This window comes from Apostichopus japonicus, chromosome 18 (genome assembly GCF_037975245.1).
Source record: "Apostichopus japonicus isolate 1M-3 chromosome 18, ASM3797524v1, whole genome shotgun sequence".
Classification (NCBI taxonomy): domain Eukaryota; kingdom Metazoa; phylum Echinodermata; class Holothuroidea; order Aspidochirotida; family Stichopodidae; genus Apostichopus; species Apostichopus japonicus.
The window spans coordinates 20,264,434-20,287,413 of NC_092578.1; the positions used below are offsets into that span (position 1 = coordinate 20,264,434).

General features: G+C 36.8%; 2 protein-coding genes across 2 annotated transcripts in view; one reads left to right on the top strand and one right to left on the bottom strand.

Annotated features, from left to right (window-relative positions):
- Positions 1 to 6,078: 6,078 nt before the first annotated feature.
- On the bottom strand, positions 6,079 to 12,775 carry LOC139958948 (secernin-2-like). Its single transcript, XM_071956405.1, has 6 exons — positions 12,619 to 12,775; positions 10,933 to 11,099; positions 10,126 to 10,313; positions 9,221 to 9,420; positions 8,037 to 8,234; positions 6,079 to 7,309 (listed from the first exon to the last, which is right to left on the bottom strand). Exons 2-6 carry the CDS (start codon positions 11,086 to 11,088, stop codon positions 6,834 to 6,836), a joined length of 1,218 nt encoding a protein of 405 aa, XP_071812506.1. The 5' UTR covers positions 11,089 to 11,099; positions 12,619 to 12,775; the 3' UTR covers positions 6,079 to 6,833.
- A 2,953-nt stretch (positions 12,776 to 15,728) lies between these two features.
- Positions 15,729 to 22,980, top strand: part of LOC139958949 (sterol O-acyltransferase 1-like) — a 47,510-nt gene continuing 40,258 nt past the window's right edge. The window contains exon 1 of the mRNA XM_071956406.1: positions 15,729 to 15,972. Coding sequence (XP_071812507.1) covers positions 15,915 to 15,972 — 58 coding nt within the window. The 5' untranslated portion in view covers positions 15,729 to 15,914. The remainder of the gene's footprint in view (positions 15,973 to 22,980) is intronic.

Here is a 22,980-nt window from a genome sequence, read left to right on the forward strand (position 1 = left end):
AAAGATCACCTAATCACTATGTGAGAGACAAGTATATAGACTGTTCTGTTTCTGCTATTCAGAATAGAAAGATCACCTAATAACTATGTGAGAGACAAGTATATAGACTGTTCTGTTGCTGCTATTCAGAATAGAAAGATCACCTAATCACTATGTGGGAGACAAGTATATAGACTCTGTTGCTGCTATTCAGAATAGAAAGATCACCTAATAACTATGTGAGAGACAAGTATATAGACTGTTCTGTTGCTGCTATTCAGAATAGAAAGATCACCTAATAACTATGTGAGAGACAAGTATATAGACTGTTCTGTTGCTGCTATTCAGCATAGAAAGATCACCTAATAACTATGTGAGAGATAAGTATAAAGACTGTTCTGTTGCTGCTATTCAGCATAGAAAGATCACCTAATAACTATGTGAGAGACAAGTATATAGACTCTGTTGCTGCTATTCAGAATAGAAAGATCACCTAATAACTATGTGAGAGACAAGTATATAGACTCTGTTGCTGCTATTCAGAATAGAAAGATCACCTAATAACTATGTGAGAGACAAGTATATAGACTGTTCTGTTGCTGCTATTCAGAATAGAAAGATCACCTAATCACTATGTGAGAGACAAGTATATAGACTGTTCTGTTTCTGCTATTCAGAATAGAAAGATCACCTAATAACTATGTGAGAGACAAGTATATAGACTGTTCTGTTGCTGCTATTCAGAATAGAAAGATCACCTAATCACTATGTGAGAGACAAGTATATAGACTGTTCTGTTGCTGCTATTCAGAATAGAAAGATCACCTAATCACTATGTGAGAGACAAGTAAATAGACTCTGTTGCTGCTATTCAGAATAGAAAGATCACCTAATAACTATGTGAGAGACAAGTATATAGACCCTGTTGCTGCTATTCAGAATAGAAAGATCACCTAATAACTATGTGAGAGACAAGTATATAGACCCTGTTGCTGCTATTCAGAATAGAAAGATCACCTAATAACTATGTGAGAGACAAGTATATAGACCCTGTTGCTGCTATTCAGAATAGAAAGATCACCTAATAACTATGTGAGAGACAAGTATATAGACTGTTCTGTTGCTGCTATTCAGAATAGAAAGATCACCAAATCACTATGTGAGAGACAAGTATATAGACTGTTCTGTTGCTGCTATTCAGAATAGAAAGATCACCTAATAACTATGTGAGAGACAAGTATATAGACTCTGTTGCTGCTATTCAGAATAGAAAGATCACCTAATAACTATGTGAGAGACAAGTATATAGACCCTGTTGCTGCTATTCAGAATAGAAAGATCACCTAATAACTATGTGAGAGACAAGTATATAGACCCTGTTGCTGCTATTCAGAATAGAAAGATCACCTAATAACTATGTGAGAGACAAGTATATAGACTCTGTTGCTGCTATTCAGAATAGAAAGATCACCTAATAACTATGTGAGAGACAAGTATATAGACTCTGTTGCTGCTATTCAGAATAGAAAGATCACCTAATAACTATGTGAGAGACAAGTATATAGACCCTGTTGCTGCTATTCAGAATAGAAAGATCACCTAATAACTATGTGAGAGACAAGTATATAGACCCTGTTGCTGCTATTCAGAATAGAAAGATCACCTAATAACTATGTGAGAGACAAGTATATAGACTGTTCTGTTGCTGCTATTCAGCATAGAAAGATCACCTAATAACTATGTGAGAGATAAGTATATAGACTGTTCTGTTGCTGCTATTCAGCATAGAAAGATCACCTAATAACTATGTGAGAGACAAGTATATAGACCCTGTTGCTGCTATTCAGAATAGAAAGATCACCTAATAACTATGTGAGAGACAAGTATATAGACCCTGTTGCTGCTATTCAGAATAGAAAGATCACCTAATAACTATGTGAGAGACAAGTATATAGACTGTTCTGTTGCTGCTATTCAGAATAGAAAGATCACCTAATAACTATGTGAGAGACAAGTATATAGACTCTGTTGCTGCTATTCAGAATAGAAAGATCACCTAATAACTATGTGAGAGACAAGTATATAGACCCTGTTGCTGCTATTCAGAATAGAAAGATCACCTAATAACTATGTGAGAGACAAGTATATAGACTGTTCTGTTGCTGCTATTCAGAATAGAAAGATCACCAAATCACTATGTGAGAGACAAGTATATAGACTGTTCTGTTGCTGCTATTCAGAATAGAAAGATCACCTAATAACTATGTGAGAGACAAGTATATAGACTCTGTTGCTGCTATTCAGAATAGAAAGATCACCTAATAACTATGTGAGAGACAAGTATATAGACCCTGTTGCTGCTATTCAGAATAGAAAGATCACCTAATAACTATGTGAGAGACAAGTATATAGACCCTGTTGCTGCTATTCAGAATAGAAAGATCACCTAATAACTATGTGAGAGACAAGTATATAGACTCTGTTGCTGCTATTCAGAATAGAAAGATCACCTAATAACTATGTGAGAGACAAGTATATAGACTCTGTTGCTGCTATTCAGAATAGAAAGATCACCTAATAACTATGTGAGAGACAAGTATATAGACCCTGTTGCTGCTATTCAGAATAGAAAGATCACCTAATAACTATGTGAGAGACAAGTATATAGACCCTGTTGCTGCTATTCAGAATAGAAAGATCACCTAATAACTATGTGAGAGACAAGTATATAGACTGTTCTGTTGCTGCTATTCAGCATAGAAAGATCACCTAATAACTATGTGAGAGATAAGTATATAGACTGTTCTGTTGCTGCTATTCAGCATAGAAAGATCACCTAATAACTATGTGAGAGACAAGTATATAGACCCTGTTGCTGCTATTCAGAATAGAAAGATCACCTAATAACTATGTGAGAGACAAGTATATAGACCCTGTTGCTGCTATTCAGAATAGAAAGATCACCTAATAACTATGTGAGAGACAAGTATATAGACTGTTCTGTTGCTGCTATTCAGAATAGAAAGATCACCTAATAACTATGTGAGAGACAAGTATATAGACTCTGTTGCTGCTATTCAGAATAGAAAGATCACCTAATCACTATGTGAGAGACAAGTATATAGACTGTTCTGTTGCTGCTATTCAGAATAGAAAGATCACCTAATCACTATGTGAGAGACAAGTATATAGACTGTTCTGTTGCTGCTATTCAGAATAGAAAGATCACCTAATAACTATGTGAGAGACAAGTATATAGACCCTGTTGCTGCTATTCAGAATAGAAAGATCACCTAATAACTATGTGAGAGACAAGTATATAGACCCTGTTGCTGCTATTCAGAATAGAAAGATCACCTAATAACTATGTGAGAGACAAGTATATAGACCCTGTTGCTGCTATTCAGAATAGAAAGATCACCTAATAACTATGTGAGAGACAAGTATATAGACCCTGTGGCTGCTATTCAGAATAGAAAGATCACCTAATAACTATGTGAGAGACAAGTATATAGACCCTGTTGCTGCTATTCAGAATAGAAAGATCACCTAATAACTATGTGAGAGATAAGTATATAGACTGTTCTGTTGCTGCTATTCAGCATAGAAAGATCACCTAATAACTATGTGAGAGACAAGTATATAGACTCTGTTGCTGCTATTCAGAATAGAAAGATCACCTAATAACTATGTGAGAGACAAGTATATAGACTCTGTTGCTGCTATTCAGAATAGAAAGATCACCTAATCACTATGTGAGAGACAAGTATATAGACTGTTCTGTTGCTGCTATTCAGAATAGAGAGATCACCTAATCACTATGTGAGAGACAAGTATATAGACTCTGTTGCTGCTATTCAGAATAGAAAGATCACCTAATCACTATGTGAGAGACAAGTATATAGACTGTTCTGTTGCTGCTATTCAGAATAGAAAGATCACCTAATAACTATGTGAGAGACAAGTATATAGACTGTTCTGTTGCTGCTATTCAGAATAGAAAGATCACCTAATAACTATGTGAGAGACAAGTATATAGACTCTGTTGCTGCTATTCAGAATAGAAAGATCACCTAATCACTATGTGAGAGACAAGTATATAGACTGTTCTGTTGCTGCTATTCAGAATAGAAAGATCACCTAATCACTATGTGAGAGACAAGTAAATAGACTCTGTTGCTGCTATTCAGAATAGAAAGATCACCTAATAACTATGTGAGAGACAAGTATATAGACCCTGTTGCTGCTATTCAGAATAGAAAGATCACCTAATAACTATGTGAGAGACAAGTATATAGACCCTGTTGCTGCTATTCAGAATAGAAAGATCACCTAATAACTATGTGAGAGACAAGTATATAGACCCTGTTGCTGCTATTCAGAATAGAAAGATCACCTAATAACTATGTGAGAGACAAGTATATAGACCCTGTTGCTGCTATTCAGAATAGAAAGATCACCTAATCACTATGTGAGAGACAAGTATATAGACTGTTCTGTTGCTGCTATTCAGAATAGAAAGATCACCTAATCACTATGTGAGAGACAAGTATATAGACTGTTCTGTTGCTGCTATTCAGAATAGAAAGATCACCTAATAACTATGTGAGAGACAAGTATATAGACCCTGTTGCTGCTATTCAGAATAGAAAGATCACCTAATAACTATGTGAGAGACAAGTATATAGACCCTGTTGCTGCTATTCAGAATAGAAAGATCACCTAATAACTATGTGAGAGACAAGTATATAGACTCTGTTGCTGCTATTCAGAATAGAAAGATCACCTAATCACTATGTGAGAGACAAGTATATAGACTGTTCTGTTGCTGCTATTCAGAATAGAAAGATCACCTAATCACTATGTGAGAGACAAGTAAATAGACTCTGTTGCTGCTATTCAGAATAGAAAGATCACCTAATAACTATGTGAGAGACAAGTATATAGACCCTGTTGCTGCTATTCAGAATAGAAAGATCACCTAATAACTATGTGAGAGACAAGTATATAGACCCTGTTGCTGCTATTCAGAATAGAAAGATCACCTAATAACTATGTGAGAGACAAGTATATAGACTCTGTTGCTGCTATTCAGAATAGAAAGATCACCTAATAACTATGTGAGAGACAAGTATATAGACCCTGTTGCTGCTATTCAGAATAGAAAGATCACCTAATCACTATGTGAGAGACAAGTATATAGACTGTTCTGTTGCTGCTATTCAGAATAGAAAGATCACCTAATAACTATGTGAGAGACAAGTATATAGACTGTTCTGTTGCTGCTATTCAGAATAGAAAGATCACCTAATAACTATGTGAGAGACAAGTATATAGACCCTGTTGCTGCTATTCAGAATAGAAAGATCACCTAATAACTATGTGAGAGACAAGTATATAGACCCTGTTGCTGCTATTCAGAATAGAAAGATCACCTAATAACTATGTGAGAGACAAGTATATAGACTCTGTTGCTGCTATTCAGAATAGAAAGATCACCTAATAACTATGTGAGAGACAAGTATATAGACTCTGTTGCTGCTATTCAGAATAGAAAGATCACCTAATAACTATGTGAGAGACAAGTATATAGACTGTTCTGTTGCTGCTATTCAGAATAGAAAGATCACCTAATAACTATGTGAGAGACAAGTATATAGACCCTGTTGCTGCTATTCAGAATAGAAAGATCACCTAATAACTATGTGAGAGACAAGTATATAGACTCTGTTGCTGCTATTCAGAATAGAAAGATCACCTAATAACTATGTGAGAGACAAGTATATAGACTCTGTTGCTGCTATTCAGAATAGAAAGATCACCTAATAACTATGTGAGAGACAAGTATATAGACCCTGTTGCTGCTATTCAGAATAGAGAGATCACCTAATAACTATGTGAGAGACAAGTATATAGACTCTGTTGCTGCTATTCAGAATAGAAAGATCACCTAATCACTATGTGAGAGACAAGTATTTAGACTGTTCTGTTGCTGCTATTCAGAATAGAAAGATCACCTAATAACTATGTGAGAGACAAGTATATAGACCCTGTTGCTGCTATTCAGAATAGAGAGATCACCTAATAACTATGTGAGAGACAAGTATATAGACTCTGTTGCTGCTATTCAGAATAGAAAGATCACCTAATCACTATGTGAGAGACAAGTATATAGACTGTTCTGTTGCTGCTATTCAGAATAGAGAGATCACCTAATATATTAGGTGATCTCTCTGTGTGAGAGACATATCCTCCTACAGCATTCATAAAAACCTCTTCAAATTTACAATTTGAACTTGATGGAATCTTCATGGTATTAAATTAGTTGTAGATATGAATTTGAAACGATGCTTCCTTCTCCCTGATTACTACTCACCTTTGCACTTTCTAACAAAACAATTGTTTTTAAAGTTGGAAGGAGTTTGAAAGTCTCAAAAAAATCTAAGCAATACAACTAATGATTGTTTGTAGGTAACACAAGCCTCTAACAATATTGCACAGATGTAGCACTTTTTAGCAAGTTTTGAGTTATGGATGACCAGTGCTTCCAAAAATAAAAGTATCTGACCCTTTTGCCAAATTAATCTATTTTGCAGTGTGCTTAACTTCTACACTAAGAATGATACTTAAAATTTGCTTCAATATTTGTATTCTCCTAAAGATCATATTCTCCAGTTCTTTGCTTAATTATGACATGATCATTACTTCTAGATTTTCATACACAACTGAAATGGTAGTGATCTGTCTGAAATTAAAATATTTTCACATGACAAATTTTACCTTCCATCCCCTATGTTGCTATTACATTTTGTAGCAAATGCTTTTTGCTGGGAAATGGAATACTTAGAACATCATCACAAATAAAATTTAATTTCTGTTTCCACACAATCGTTAAAGAAACCGGTTAGGTCACTCTCAACAATCTCACATCCACCAAGGACTTCCTTCACTCCAGTAAGGACTTCTTTTTCCATTCCTAAGATTGTCTTCATCAATTCTCCTTCACTACCTTGGCTCTTTCTAAAGTTTTCATGGTGTTTGTACAGACTGTGTCGTCGATCCACCTGTTTCTGAAATCGAGGGTTTGTTCTAACAGGGTCTTCTGGGCCAAAATCTGGTGAGACAGTGTGCATTGGGAAATTGACAGTGGCTGTGAAGATAAATGGTTTGAAAACTGACTTGGAAGGGTTGGGCGTTCCAGAGGCGAAGTGAAAGCAAGGAAGCTTTGAGTCGGAGGGAGATAAAAGACACACCATGCTACCTGTGATGTTTGGCATCATCAAGGAGGGGCTTCGCAAAAGCTCAAACATTATTGACAAGTCCAGAGATCCTGCGGAAGAAGAAGATTCACAGAGAAATACAATTAACTCCTGATCGGTGAATAAGTCAACTTTTGGCATTAGGGTGGATCTAAGCAATACATGAGTGTAAGGAATTTGTAATGGCAAACTCTGATTTGCAGTGTACTGAAGTCTTCCTTCACCACTAATACCATGATTGGCAAATATAAATCCTTACAGTGTCTCAATGGGGTATGTTGTCCACCACCACCCTAGGTAGGTTGGATATATGGACCAAGATTGAATCTAATTTTGAATCTAATCACATTTTGGAGGATTGAGGTTATTTTCAAATGTCATTTTCTCTTAACATGTTATATGAAAATATGCTTTGGGAAGTGTTTGCATTTTTAGGGTTACTTGCTATAGTTATGAGAAACCTCTGTACTATTCTTGTGATATTTCACATCAGTTACAACATTACATCAATTATTTGAATGAAATGCAAATGGCTGTTGTGGAAAATGATAGGGCCAAGGATTATTTCAACATAGAGAACTATATCAACAGCTTCAATACAAAAGGAAAGGGCAATCAAGGTCTACTATCTCTACTAGGTCTACTATTAAGTCTACTATCTACAGGGACTACCAATCTGTGTGGTGTTGCTCCTATTGTTTTGTGAATTTTAATAAAGGACTCCACCATATCTATTGACTTATTTAGGTGATTAATCTTGATGAACACTGTGGACATCCCCGCAATGAGTCATCTTACCACTTTTTTCTTCCAGTAGCTTCATCCCTGATAAGAGGCGAGATTTATCACCACCATCACAAAAGACTTGCTGGAAATTGATTTCACCATCTCCAGGTTGCCATAGTGACTCTGACAGAGCCACATCTTGTAATTTGTCTGAAACTGTGTCAAATGTTGTATCAAGAGTAAAGCTGGAAGTAATTCCATATACACCTCCTGTCAAGAAATAAAACCAATGTCTTGACAAAAGTTTGAAAAAAAAAAAAACTTTTGAGATCAGTAACAAGAACTGCTAGTGCTAGTAATGTATTTGAATTACTATATCTCAGTAGAGTGGGGAGCTATGCTAACTAGTTACATGTCTGATTTAATTCTCTAAGAATATTCAGATAGCAATATGACAATTCATAATGCTCGATGAAAAGTGCATATAAACCTGCAAATACTGCATATGTCAGTGATCACTCAAAAAAATGTATTCACATAGCAAACTGCACACTCTATAAGCCTGCTATTCCATGCATGAGGTCACATCTACAGCGTGAGCCTAGCCTTCTACTATACTATTACCACTAAACTACTGATTAGTAGTATCATCAATGCACATGCTTTCATGCAGACCACCACGTCGCTCATGTTAGTGCTATTCCACAGTACCATGACATTAGAAATAATTATACAGAAAATGAAGTTGACGTAGCAATTGGCTTAATTCAAAACATTTAATCTGCAGGTAATAACCCCACCCGTCACTAGTACTTTATGGAATGTATGCACTAGGCTAGGCTAAAACCTTAATATAAAATCATAGGCCTTGATGTTGATGTTATGCATCGATTCTCGGCTTACAGAGCATGCCCATAGCAAAAAACTCAATGTAAATGTCAACCACTACTCTAAGAATTCATACAGTTGGACAGCTACAAACACTACAGGGCTTGAGGAAATTGTGAAAAGACAACACGTAAACCTATATTTAGGGATATTAACATTTCTGAAACCATAGTAGCTGTTATGCAAAGCGAGACAAAAAGAAGTATGCAGTGAAACAATAAAACATTATTTCTGATGTGACGGACACAAACATTTCTGTATTGAACTTAGAAGTAAATGATTAATAAGGGAAGGGCTTGGTCAGAATGATTGAAAGTTAAATCTTGACACATTGAAGCTACACAGATTTGTTAAAAGAGCATTGTTACCATCCAATTTCTTTGCTGCCCATAGTTGACCAGCAGTCTCAAGCACCCAGGCAGCTGACCTATCAGCCACTAAGAAACTGGAATGAAATACTGCATAGTCAACACTCTCCTGCCAATTACCACCCTGGCCATGTTTGTCCAATGCAGTAGAAATAACCTCCACAGCTTCTTTTGAAGTAGATGCTCTTTCTAAAGCAAGTCTGAGAATTTAACAGAGAGAAAACGAAACATTTTTATCACTTCCATTGCTATCAAATATTAGCATAAATACAGTTTACAGTTTAAAAATACTGTCCAGGAGTTTTGCATCCTCAAAATTAAGGAACTTGACAAACTATAGAAATAAATGTGTAGTTTTATGAGGAAGTAATGCAGTTGGCAGGAGGGTTTAAGAGTTTGTTTACCAAAATTATGTTCCCCTAAATGTTTACCAAAATGATCACAGGTGGCCATCTTTATTGAACACTATAACCACTGTAATCTGCTAGAAAGTTCAGATTTTTTCAAACTGCCATTTAATATGCAGAGGCATAAGAGTTTTATGAGAAATATCCATTATCACAAGATGAGATTGAAATTTTAAGTAAAGCTTGTCAAATGTAGCTTGCCATCCTGACCTTCTAATTTACAAAAAAATGGGACTTATACCTAAATGATATTGCAAATTAGGTCTGAATAAACACTGACACAAAACCTAAGCCATGAAAGGGGAAGAAATATCACTCCTTCAGAGGTATTTCAAAATATCAAAGAAGTTTTAATAAATCAATACTCCTAGTCTATATTCAAATAAGAAGTCCATTTAAGTTTCCTTTTTGAAGTTATTACCTACGGCCAGTAACCAATAGAATGATCTTGGAGATCAATTATTCCCCTATTCGGTGTATTAAACCATCATCCTGTACCTTAGAAGGTCATGACCTAATAAACGTTCTGTCTTGTCTCTCTGGCCTAACAATTTGGTTCTCACAGCGGATAAACCAATACACACTCCATGCTCATTAGATCCCATCTCTGCTCCCCACATCCATGCTGGCTTGCTGAGAAATACAGCATTTGTGGAACACACCTGGTCTATTTCTATGTATGTACACTGTAATAAAAGTAAACAAAGAAAACAAGTTACAATAAACGGCATATCAGATTCTCATTGGACACTAGATTCTGCTTTAATATCTGTTTCCAGTGGCGTAGGAAGGTACTTTTGAGTGGGGGGAGCTGAAGACTGATGGCCGGCCTGGGGGAGGGGTCTAAGGGGAGAGGGTGTCCCCCTCCCCTTTGGAATTTTTTGCATTTCCAGGTGGCCTCAGATGCAGTTTGGTGCAATATAGCACACTTCAACACCCACTCCATTTTGTAAACTTAATTTTGTATTTTCACCTGGCCTTAGATGCAATTTGGTGCTCCAAATGAGATGTTTTTTTCTCATTTGGAAATGAAAAAGGGGTTTTCTGACTTGCGAAGCGGGGGGCGGAATGATACTTCCGCCCCTCCACATTTTTCATTGGGGGGCTGGCGCCCCCCCCAGCCCCCCCGGTTCCTACGCCCTTTTCTGTTTCTGATTTAAATAGAAATTAACAATAAAAGTTATAAAAGGATAATTCAAGCAAACAAGAATTTTTCTTATAAACTCCACTCTCAGAGTGTCATGTTAAGTATACTATCGTTACTACAAATTGGAGTAAGCTCAAATATTTTAGATCACTATTCACCTGTAACTTGCTTCCAGGTGAGTGTTTCCTTCTAGGAAAGAAGACTACTTCCTGAACTTCACCAACAGGTCTGCAAGAATTTTTTGCAAAAAGGATGACACCATGTTTTGTTGATGGTGGAAGGGCAACAAAGGAATCTCCACCAAATGCTGACATGTTGATCTAATCTGAGGAATTAAAATGACGATAAAATTAGAAAGAATCAGCAACACAGGGGGTAGGGGGGGGGTACTGGAGTGGGAGCCATGGTCCGGTCTCAAACTCAGTCCTGGAAAGACTTCAGGAATGTTTACATTCAGTTGGGTAAAGACAAGCAGTGAACACCCATTCTTTTCAACCCACACAAAAATTTGAAAATATTTACTGCCACAACCTTGCACTTAAATATAATAAACCTAATTTATGGTCTAAATATGCCTAGAAGGTATCATTTGACATCATAACATTTTATTTTTGCTAGGGGAAGTCTCAAACACCTGCCACCATACATGGGAGTCAGATTGATTGACCCCAGGGCAACATATACTGTATAACTCTGTCATAAAATCCTTGATCTGCCTCGTGCCTTTCAATAAGGGTTCAAAATGTACTTCTCTTCTACACAGCCTCTTTGAATTTACTGTACGTAGCTAATATTTGATATAGTGAAAAAAGGAAACATCACGTTTTTGAGGCACTTTCATGAATTCTTTGACCAATTTACAGAGCAGCATGAGAAAGATTGTCATTTCCATTGTCTTTTAATGGACTTCTTTGTGCCATTAGCATTCCAAAGTATATACCATGCTACTTCTGTATTAAACCATTGGCTAAATTAAGCAACACACCAAGCTGTTACAGTTTGAAACTCTACTACAAAATCTTGCTTGCATCCACTGAAGCTATTTTCTTCTCACCTAACTTCAGCTGCTAATGTTCACCAGCACTCTCATCGTACTTACACCAGCACTCTCAATGTATGCAACACAGTATATTTGAAAAAGAAAAGGCAACATGCTCACAGGGCCTAATTAAGTTAACCCTAGTCCAACTCAAGCTCAGAAACTTTTGGGCTGGAATTTCAGCATAATAGTTTGATCCGTTCATTCAGCACTATTGCATTGTCCATTTCCCAATAATGGGTTCAAGAAGCATCAAAGTATTGTACTAATGTTAGTGCATATAAACTGGATGAATGGTTAAATGAGCAAGATTGCCAAAGACTGTTAAGGTTGCAGTTTGCATGTGGAACTCACATGGGGAACTCAAATGGAATTTGTGGATATCCTTAGTATATACCCAAAGTTTCACATAAATCATTATGTATTGTTAGTTTCACATTTAAATGTTTGCACAGAAATTTGCAAATTAATACTTTTCACACAATTTCCATAATATCATAATGTAGTCAGTACATCAATCCCTAGGGATTTTTCATGGCCAAACGTTAACATTTTCGCCATAACAAAAAAGGGCAGTCAACATTTTTTTAAGATAGACTATAAATTTAGGTTGCCAATAAATACATTAAGAATACATGTCAACAAGCATAACGCTAGGCAAACGCCGGCGGGGTTACAAAAAAATCAGTCGAATTACAACAATTTGATAAAAAGCAGCAGCAAAAAGTACGTCAATCGTGTTATCAAAAATACTACTCGAGTTTGCACACATCTTATGATACTATTACAAACTGTTACTATTTACCTGCCTCTCCTTTATCAATCGGTTTTGACCGTCTTTGGTGTGAACTTAGTTTAGCGTAGACTAGCTGTTTGTTCATACTGAGAAGTATCATGTAGCCTAGCTAGCTAGCCAAGCTAGGTTTAGCTGGGCAGAGCAAAGGCAAATTTAGGTTTGTTGTTGTTTACTTACACAATACTTTAATAGTAAAACATGTAGTAAAATATATTGAGCGCCACCACTTAACGTATTACGACGTCGTCTGCTGCGTTTTACTTACAGTGGAGATGCCATGGTTAGAGTGGTGGCCTTTTTGGGTGTCGTCCGTCATTTTTGCAATGCCAGCTTGAGCATAGAAGTTATTGGCCACATATTTCAAGCATGTTTAAATTCCATTAATGACTCCGCACTTCATAAAACAGTATTTATCTCTGCATTCGTTGGGATTTGACACCAGTCACCATCGTAATAATGTATTGTGATCATATTGAAATTATTAAGGTTGAACGTCAGTTCAACGTCTGTTCTTGCAGTCGTGGTGGTCACTTCTTGCTTCATTCTTCTTTTGACCTATGATCTTATATTTCAACAAAGTCAATTCTAACAAGCTAGAATATGTATCTAAAACCATGGGAGGGGTGAGTGCAAACCGTCTATATGCTTCGTTTCTAGGATACAGTGGCTGAGTGGCAGCTACAACAGCCCCCACACACCCAATCCATCCATTATTCTTGGATGTCAACAACCTTTCTAAAGCTTGGAATCAACTGCAAACTTGCAAATATCTGAAGTCACATCTTCATCAATGTCATTTACATAAATTAAGGAGAGAAGTGGTCCCAAAACAGAGCCAGTGAGGAACCCCACTTTTAACATGTGTTAGCTCAGTGGTTAACGGAGTGTTAGCTCAGTGGTTAACGCCGGTGCCTTTCAATCATAAGGTCCCCGGTTCGAGTCACTCCCAGATTAATGTATGTCGTCCAGTTACAGAGTTGTTGACAATTAACAATTCATAATTATAGACGTTAAATATGAATGTAAGAGACTGACTTCGGTCAGCTTCCGGCTTTGATAAGCCTATGAGGCTTCTTCGCGAGTTCCTGCTTGCAGGAGGATCTAATATACATACATACATACATACATGCATGTAGGTATTTGTATGTATGTATGTATGTATTTTAGATCCTCTTGCAAGCAGGAACTTGCGAAGAAGCCCCATTGGCTTATCAAAGCCGCAAGCTGACCGAAGTCAGTCTCTTAGATTCATATTTAACGTCCATGGTGAATTGTCAATTGTCAACAACTCTGTTACTGGACGACATACATTAATCTTGGAGTGACTCGAACCGGGGACCTTATGATTGGAAGGCAATGGTGTTAACCACTGAGCTAACACTCCGTGTAAACACTGCTAACACTGAGCTAACATTCCATGCATGAAGACATACACCTCTTAATTCACAACAACTCTTTTAGACCTGTTGGGCAATGAAGCATCAATCCAATTTGCACCTGCGCCCACTGAACACCCAGAGCCCTACTAGTTTTCATCATAAGTCTACTCAGTGGGACTTTTGAATATCCAGACACTCAACATCTACACTACTCTTAGAGTCAATAGGTTTTGTACTTTTGTCACATGTCGAGAAATCTAACTACATATTGGGAACATTAGGTAGAAAGCCATGCTGTGAAAAATTTAACTATTGAATCTTAAGGAAATAATCTAGAACAGAATCCTTAACTACAGACTCCATAACTTTACAAACAACAATTGTTAAGCTGACATGCCAACAATTATACATACTGATCTATGACTATAGTATAGCCTTTTTGAAATTATGAGTAACATTTGCAATCATCCAATCTGTCGGTACCAGTGGCGTAGGAAGGTACTTTTGAGTGGGGGGGGGGGCTGAAGACTGATGGCCGGCCTGGGGGAGGGGTCTAAGGGGAGGGGGTGTCCCCCTCCCCTTTGGAATTTTTTGCATTTCCAGGTGACCTCAGATGCAATTTGGTGCAATATAGCACACTTCAACACCCACTCCATTTTTTTAACTTAATTTTGTATTTTCACCTGGCCTTAGATGCAATTTGGTGCTCCAAATGAGATTTTTTTCTCATTTGGAAATGAAAAAGGGGTTTTCTGACTTGCGGAGCGGGGGGCGGAATGATACTTCCGCCCCTCCACATTTTTCACTGGGGGGGGGGGGCTGGCGCCCCCAGCCCCCCCGGTTCCTACGCCCTTGGTCGGTACAGTAGCCTACCAGTGAAGAGCATTTAGAAAAAAAATAATACTCAAAGGGGCAGGGAGAACATCGCAGCATTCCTTGAAGATAACAGGATTCAACCCATCAGGCCCGGCAGGGAGCCTTATATTATTGGACTTCAACGCACCAAGCATTTGTGGAGTAGGAAATCAATATAACCACTAAAAACAGTGGAGTTACTACTAAACGTATCAGGCACACAGTCCACAATTTCCCTAGTAAAAACTGAGGAAAAATAATCATTCAACAACAGTTTCCTTACTACTATCAATAAGCTTCCCACCACTATCCCGCAGAAGTCCTACAATTACATCCTTAGTTTTTTCTTTCTTGGATCTAATGTAAGAGTGAAAAGACTTATGGTTAAGTATATACTTCCTAGCCAACTTCATCTCAAAGGCAATCTTATGATTCCTAATCAACTACTTATTTAGTGACTCGTTGTTTAAACCTTTTAAAATTAGAAGAGCAATTACTTTATTTGAATCAGCGCCAACAGAAATAATATCCCATGACATCCACACCGGCCTATTTTAACAATGAACCAAGTTTTTTTAATGAAATTGACCTTATCTCGAAAGAAAGCCCATGCCTGAAATGGCCCAAGACCATACAAATCAAGATTAAAACTATCCTTAATAACTTGATCATGACGATGTAACGTAAAGAGAGTATATCACGATCCCTTATTGGAAAGGGAATGATGTTACACATTTTAATGTCATTAAAGGCGGAGACCATTTCTCGTTGACGATATCCATGGTGATCCTAAGTTGTTACCGTTGGTCGTCACATGTTATCTATAGTCTAAGAAAGCCTAATCAATATTCATTGATCGTCACCAGCGTAAACAATGTTAATGCCGTCAGAATTTGAAGTACTACTATACTACTACAACAGTACATAACAAACACTGTACGTACTATATACTAGCAACACTGTATAATTGAGCTCGCTCGATGCGAAGGCGGAGTTTACACGGGAGTAGCCAAAGTATTGAGATATTTCCCCATCTTTTGAAAAAAAAAAAATTGAAATGTGCTTTGAAAGATGATTCCCACCATGAGTGATCAACTAGATAACGAACTACGACATCGTCAAAAGAAATGTAAGTTGTTACACATTTGAATTTTTCGTGGTTGGACGCGAACACTGGCGCACCCATCGTATGCTGAACAATATATAGGCCTATACAGTACTACTGTACTAGGCTATAGCCTATAGCCCAGAGCCGTAGATTGTGCATGTAACTTTTATTGAGCCTACAAAAACATTAATACTAACAATATGAATAACAAAAATAAAGCAATTTATGATATTTAATATACCAATTATTATATGCTGATGAATCAAAGGTCTTGCATCTGCGATATTATTAGATATATTTACTTGTTATTTGCTTTCTCCACATGGTCTCAAATAACACACCTAAACTAGTGTTAGTAAATGTGTCAAGGGAGTGTGATTTTTAGCACAGCTACTTAACATTGTGATTTCTTGAGGAGTGCGATTTGCAGCATACGCTAAAGCAAATAGTAAATGTGTCAGGAGAGTGTGATTTTTAGCACAGCTACTGCACATTGTGATTTCTTGAGGAGTGCGATTTGCAGCATACCCATAGGCGTAGTAGGCGGGGGAGGGGGGTGGCTGCAGCCCCCAACCTTAAGTATTTGTGAAAATTCGGGCAATATGCTGAGAATTTTTAGGGCACCCACTGAAAGAAATATATTTTGCAATGTGTTTTTCAATGGTTAAACTTATTAATATGATCATTGTAACAACTTCCCCAATAAGTATAACCAATATGGAAGGGTAATAACACAGAAAATGATTGTATGTTATTGGCATGTAATGTATTAACTGATGAATGCCTATATGCACATTAACATGTTGAACGCACACGGAGCGGGCGAAAAATTTTGGTTATATTTTGGGCAAGTCGTTACAGCCCCCCCAAATCAAATTAGGCTACTACACCTTTGGCACAGGTCTGCAAGTTTGACAACTCAAAGCTTTTTATTGGCATTGTTAAGTTGTAATCCAATTAAGTTCCAGATGCACCACAAAAGTTAGTCCTAATATGCAGTTTATGGACTGGCTTTATGATTTTTTTCATCACATCAAGCAAGCGGTGGCTAATTATCCCCTCCCATAGATGTGTTGTAAGCTGCTGTCACAGTTAGCAAGTGGTATGAGTGACACATCAGGTTTTGATTGGACTACCCCTGAAATATTTTCACGTCAAATGTACAACTTAGGGCAGCCAGCTACATGACCCTGATTTTGTGAGCAGGCCAAGTAGCCACCCCATGACCTAGATTACCCAGGCAGGTCACTGTGTAAAGAATTCAATGGAAAATTGTTTCTGTACAATAGTCACAAATTCATTAACAAAAATATTCAAGATTGTTGCAATGGGAGGGTGAAGAGGCAGGGTAGGTTATTTTATGGAGAGGGATAGTGGCAAGTGGTTATATATGTGACCGCATGAATGAAAATATTCCATCAACGCTAGGGAATAATTGGATTACATTATCATTTGTTTTTCAATATAATTTGTGTTGCTGCAATGAATTGTATATAGTAAACAACAATATCATTTCTTTCTTATGCAGAATAATCATTTTAGCCTTATGTTATAAGTGAAACAAGGAAAATTTCTATAACAAGTCTATACAATCCACTCATTTTTTAATTCTATTTTACTTCTTCACTTTGTGACCATGTTAAAAATGATGACACTCCTAGGGAAACTCGTTTTGAAAGCGGCAACATTAGCTGTTTGACAAAATGAAGGGTGGGAGCTGGGGTGGTCATTCTTTTCGTTATTCTGATTGGGCTTACTGCATCTTCCCATTACAACCTTCAACATTTTTGAGAGCTTTCAATTCAAATTTAGAAAACAAATGTGTTTTTACATTTTCTTAAGATATTTCTGTTTTTGACCTGGCCATGAAAAGATGCGTCACGAATAGTGTTCAACTGATTAACCTAATCGGAATCGGAATCGGTACGAATCATAATCGGAATCGGTAAAAATTACGTGGAATACCAGTTATGTGATACCGATTATTCAAAGAAACATATGGAAGGTGAAAATATCATTATTCAAAAGCATATGGGAGTTGAAAATATCAACTGATGTATTAGGTTTGTTCTTTTACTACGAAATATTAAAATAATCCATACGTCTTTCACAGTGTATACTTTCATCAAATTAGGCTGCCAGGGTCGCCGATTTTGCTTCCCTCGTGGTTAGTGACTTCATATTTCTTGGCACAGTAAACATAGCAGCAATACCAATTTCGCGAATTAAAGAATGTGCTGGACAGGGTCGGAAATAAGCGGGGGCGATGGGCGATTCGCCCTCGCAAGTGCTAAAAAGACCTCCTAAAGCACAATTACGAGTGCGAAAAAGAAATATAAGAAAATCGCCCTCGTTATATCAGGTGTCTGTGTAAAATTAATTGTGACATGCGTTTGCTTTAGCTAGGAATTGCAGTTGCAGCGCGAATCGCGCAAACAGTTTTCACATCCCGCATCAAATTTGAAGCAGTGCGAGAGGGTCGCGCACAATCACCGGGAATCTACCGTGGCAAATTATGGCCTGCACGAAGCAATTTCAGTACCAGCGAAAATAACCTAAAATCCTCACAAATCTCCGACCACATGGTAGCCTTACTTCACACTAAGTCAACTGCATGGAAATCTAACCTTGCCATCTGTTTATTCGCTCCAGTTGTGTCGCAAATAAAAAAATATCCAAGGAAACTGCAATCTTCGACCACATGTTAGCCTAACAACCACACTAAGTCAATGGGAAATGTAGCCTAACCATCGGTTTGCCAAAAAAAAAAATGCGTAGCTTAGTTTACAACTTTCAATTTGCTGGAAATCGGCATTTGTTTGGAAGGTACTGTAAGTGATATGTCTTATAGAGGGAATGTTATATTTTATATTGGAGTAGTTTCTAGTTGTTATTGTTTCTTTACATCAATCTGGTATTACATTTTAGAGTAATTTTAAACAAGATACGATGATAAAATTTGCTTTTCAGTTTGATTGGCCTAAGCTTACATTTTCTAATTGAACCTGAATGGAGTTAAATAGGAAATGAAGAGGTATGTTTAACTTCAAATTCGTAACATTTCTATTTGTCCTTAAACGGTATAATACTGAAAATAAGTATAAAATAATGTCGGAATGAAGGCAATATGTCATTAAAATTTACACTTTGGTAAAGATTGAAGATGGATGGTTTGTCTGAGATACTTTTTGAGATGGAAATTTTGAGTAACTATTCTTAACCCATTTCAAGCCATTAACAGGTGACATTCCCGTCGAGGTGGTTAGGCCATTCCCTTAGCACAGTGCTGACTAGGTAGGATGTCATATTTCCGTATTTTGGAAATTTAAAAAAAAAAAAACTTTTTTTTCTTTCCGAGAAACTCCAGAGGTAATTTGGTTCATACAAAATGATACCTTAGAGCATTGTATAACAACGAAGCAAAAGGAAACAGGGAAAATCACAACAATAATTGTTACTGTCAAACTTTATTGCTGATTTCGTATAGACGGGATATTTTCTCATTTTCAAATAATCGGAATCGGAATCGGTACGATTATGAAAAAAATAATCGGTAATCGGTATTTTCTGTTATGCATAATCGGTTGTACACTAGTCACGAACATGAATTTGGCTAAATCTCAATATCGAGTGAATGAATGTTGTAGTGTGTACACCAGTTATTTTATCACTAATTGTTTATGATAGAGGCCTATAGGTAATATGGCCTAATTTAGGTTACCACATTGTTACTGTACAGTGTACTGTAGTTGGTTACAGCAAAACCATCTATTTTATTTGGTTCCATATAAGTGTTTAAAACATTATATATCAGTTCAAAAAAGGTAAAAAAATGGAAGCATAGTTTACAAATTGCTTTGCACAAAGTGGCCACAAATGCACAATGGCATGACTGACCATCTGGGTACTGTATGTCATGTGTGATATAACTTGGCATGACATCAGACTATGTGTATGTACCGTTAATAAGTTAAGTTAATGCTTGGTGCTGACAAAACACATGAAAAATTGTATTGTTATTATCAATCAAATACCGAGTGTCATACCATTGGTCAGGTCTCGAGAATTATCCCCTTTTTATGACTAAAAGTCAATTAAATTCTTGTTGATAATTTCGTGACATACTGTATACTGTTATTTCGAGAACGCTATTATTTAAGTATTGAGAGCCCTTGAAAGTTCAGTTCACTTCATAAACAATCATCACACCTGAAAAATCCCCACACATGATGTACATAATAGTAGTGAGCCATTTCACACGGTTAACTCACTTTGACATTGGTCATTGAACAAAACTGTGATTTGAACTTGCCTCAAGGTCACTGCAATAATGTTTCTTTTTTGATTGGGATAGACATACATTTACTGTGTTCTGATAAATGCAAGAACTCCCAAACTCAGGCAACAGTTACAGTATATCGTGATACTTAGAAGCAAATACGCAGGCTTTCTTCCTTCAAATGGTTCTTTTCTAACACAAGTTCTTTCCCGCTACGATTCCTGCTGAAAATTTTTGCTTCTCTTTGGGGAAATGATTAAATGATAACTGTTGAATCAAGAAGATGGGGAAGACACAGAAAACACACACAAATTTTACAAATGTGATAAAATTATGAAATCAAGGTGCCAAATACTCCTAAAATTCCCTAAAAATGTTTGGCGACAGTCCTCAGTAGTTCTACTTCATTACAGTATTTTGTGATTAGGCAAACACACTCATATTTGTGCATTAAACACAAGCAACTTTTTTTCCATGACCGCATGTACCAAACATGCTAAAATAACCCTGGCCCTTTCAGTAATTGAATTCCCACAACCAACTAAAGTATCCAGTGACATGCGCCACAAAGGCAATGGGACTTACGTGTGATTTCTCCCACATGTAGTTAAGTCAATGGAGAAGCGCCATTGACTTACTATGTAATCGTTAAAAACAACGTTCGATCGGAAGTTTTCCCTTGCAGATGGTAATCATTGAAAACTTGAAGCAAACGTCCGGGATTGCTTTATTTTTTATATCAGATTATATTCCGATATCAGATCACCAAATTATGAATATTTTAGTTCAGTTCGGTCTACTTTTCACTTTATTTATGTTGGAGTTGCAACACTGATAATGGTTAATTTTAATACCAGTTCTAAAAGCTGGCCCTAACTTTTTTATTTTCATTTCGTAGCCAATGGCTACTATTTCCCCCCTTCTTTAGTCTGTACAGCACTGCCATTTACTGTGTTGTGGTGGGATTGCAATATTGCGACTCATCGTTATAAACGTACAGCGCCCCATGTTTGTATGACGGTGTTCTTTATTTGCTTTAGTGTGAAATGTTAAGTCGTTCATTTACATCTTTGATTATATTGGCCTAGAAGTTGGTAATCATGCATATATTAGGCCAGTTCCATGAAAATGATAAAATAATCGGTAATTAGTAATTGGCATCGTCCTGATTGTCACATGAACTAATCGGTAATCGGTAATATCCGATTATCATATAATCAGTCGAACACTAACAGTTATCGTAGCCTACTGTATTTTCCCCCCAAAACAAGATTTCGTCCATTGTACTACAGTATGTTAGTAGTGGCAATGTTTTTAATGCAGCACTGCAGGCAATTGTTGGGACATATAAGGTGTCTTCTAGTTCTAAGGACATTATACAAAATTGTTGGACTGTTCAGCCTAATGCTGGACATCTGGCCACCTTAGTTGACCTGCATTCTAGTTATAATATTGAATGCATGTTGCAGGTTTTGATTCCATAATGGAGGCAGAAAGTATGTGCAATGGTGATGGTGTTTGTGTGTACAGTATGACACTTGTTTGTTAACAACGTACCTCAAAAGTTCATGGTGGCTTAAGCTACTGTAGGCGCATACAAGTACCCTATTAAAATTGGTGGCGGTCAAAGGTCATTTGCAGTCAACAGCAATAAGTCAAAAGTGTGAAAATCCTATAAACACAATATCTGTAACTCAAGATGTACATCTTCCTTGAACTTCATACTACATGCAGATCCAGCTTGGCGACTGCAAGACCCCTATTGAAATTGGTCGAGGTCAAATGTGGTCAACAGACCTGTGTCAAAGTCTGAAAACATTTTAAACATGATAATTTAAAATTAAAGCTACAATTAATCTGAATTCTCCAACGCTATGATTTTCTTTGGGTGAACATAGTGTGGTCAAATGTAATTCAGTTTAGTTTTGTGTGGGGTCGGGTGGGGGGGGGGGGCTCTATAGGTAGGTCTTCAAACGAACATGTAGTCATCCAGGATATGAAATCTGCTTCAAAGAGTTGACAGTCTTGCTTTAAACACACTCAAATGGCTCTTTAATAATCAGTTTCATTCTCAGAGCTTCAAGGGTCAGTGGTGCAAAAATTGACTCAATGGATCAATAGGTTATCTCAAATGGTCTCAAAATTAGCCATTTTCTCTATATAAAGAATGTATAGATTTATACTCATGTAGATGAGTTTTTCAACATAGATTTGTAGGTTGTGAAAATGTACATAGTGTATAAACAATGTCATGTTAAATTATGATAGAAAATGTCTTTTTATTTTAAACAATTGATCTATGTGCCTATATATTTCACATAGGAAGATTGTTCTTTCTGGATATTGAACATTTTGGAATAAAAATTCTATACTGTAAAATCCTTACCAGTGAATGAAATGGTTGATGTCCACAAGGGAGTGCTATAAATAAGGGCCGGAAATATAATATCTGATCTGTTTGGTTCTCTTTATTCTTGGACAGATTTACTGTAACTCCCTTGCTCTAAAGTCAGATAGTGATTTGGAACTTTGAGCAAATTGTATGGCAAGAAATCACCAAACCAACTGGCTTTTTGGTTTCATTTTATCATTGTGTTTTATGGCTGGTTCTAGTTCATAAGTGAAAATCATAAGAAGGTGATTAAACACATATTTGGATTAATGGTTGAGAGGATTTAAAGCCCCCAAAAATAGTGGGTACTTGGAGTTTTGAAAGATAGCATGTCTTCATGTATTGTACAATAAATAAG

Coding starts and splice junctions, on each gene's coding strand:
- LOC139958948 (XM_071956405.1), bottom strand. CDS start 11,088: ATGTCAGCATTTGGTGGAGATTCCTTTGTTGCCCTTCCACCATCAACA. Junction 10,314..10,932: donor CACCTGGAAGCAAGTTACAG/GTGAATAGTGAT, acceptor CTTTTATTACAG/TGTACATACATAGAAATAGA. Junction 8,235..9,220: donor GGCAGCAAAGAAATTGGATG/GTAACAATGCTC, acceptor ATTTCTTGACAG/GAGGTGTATATGGAATTACT.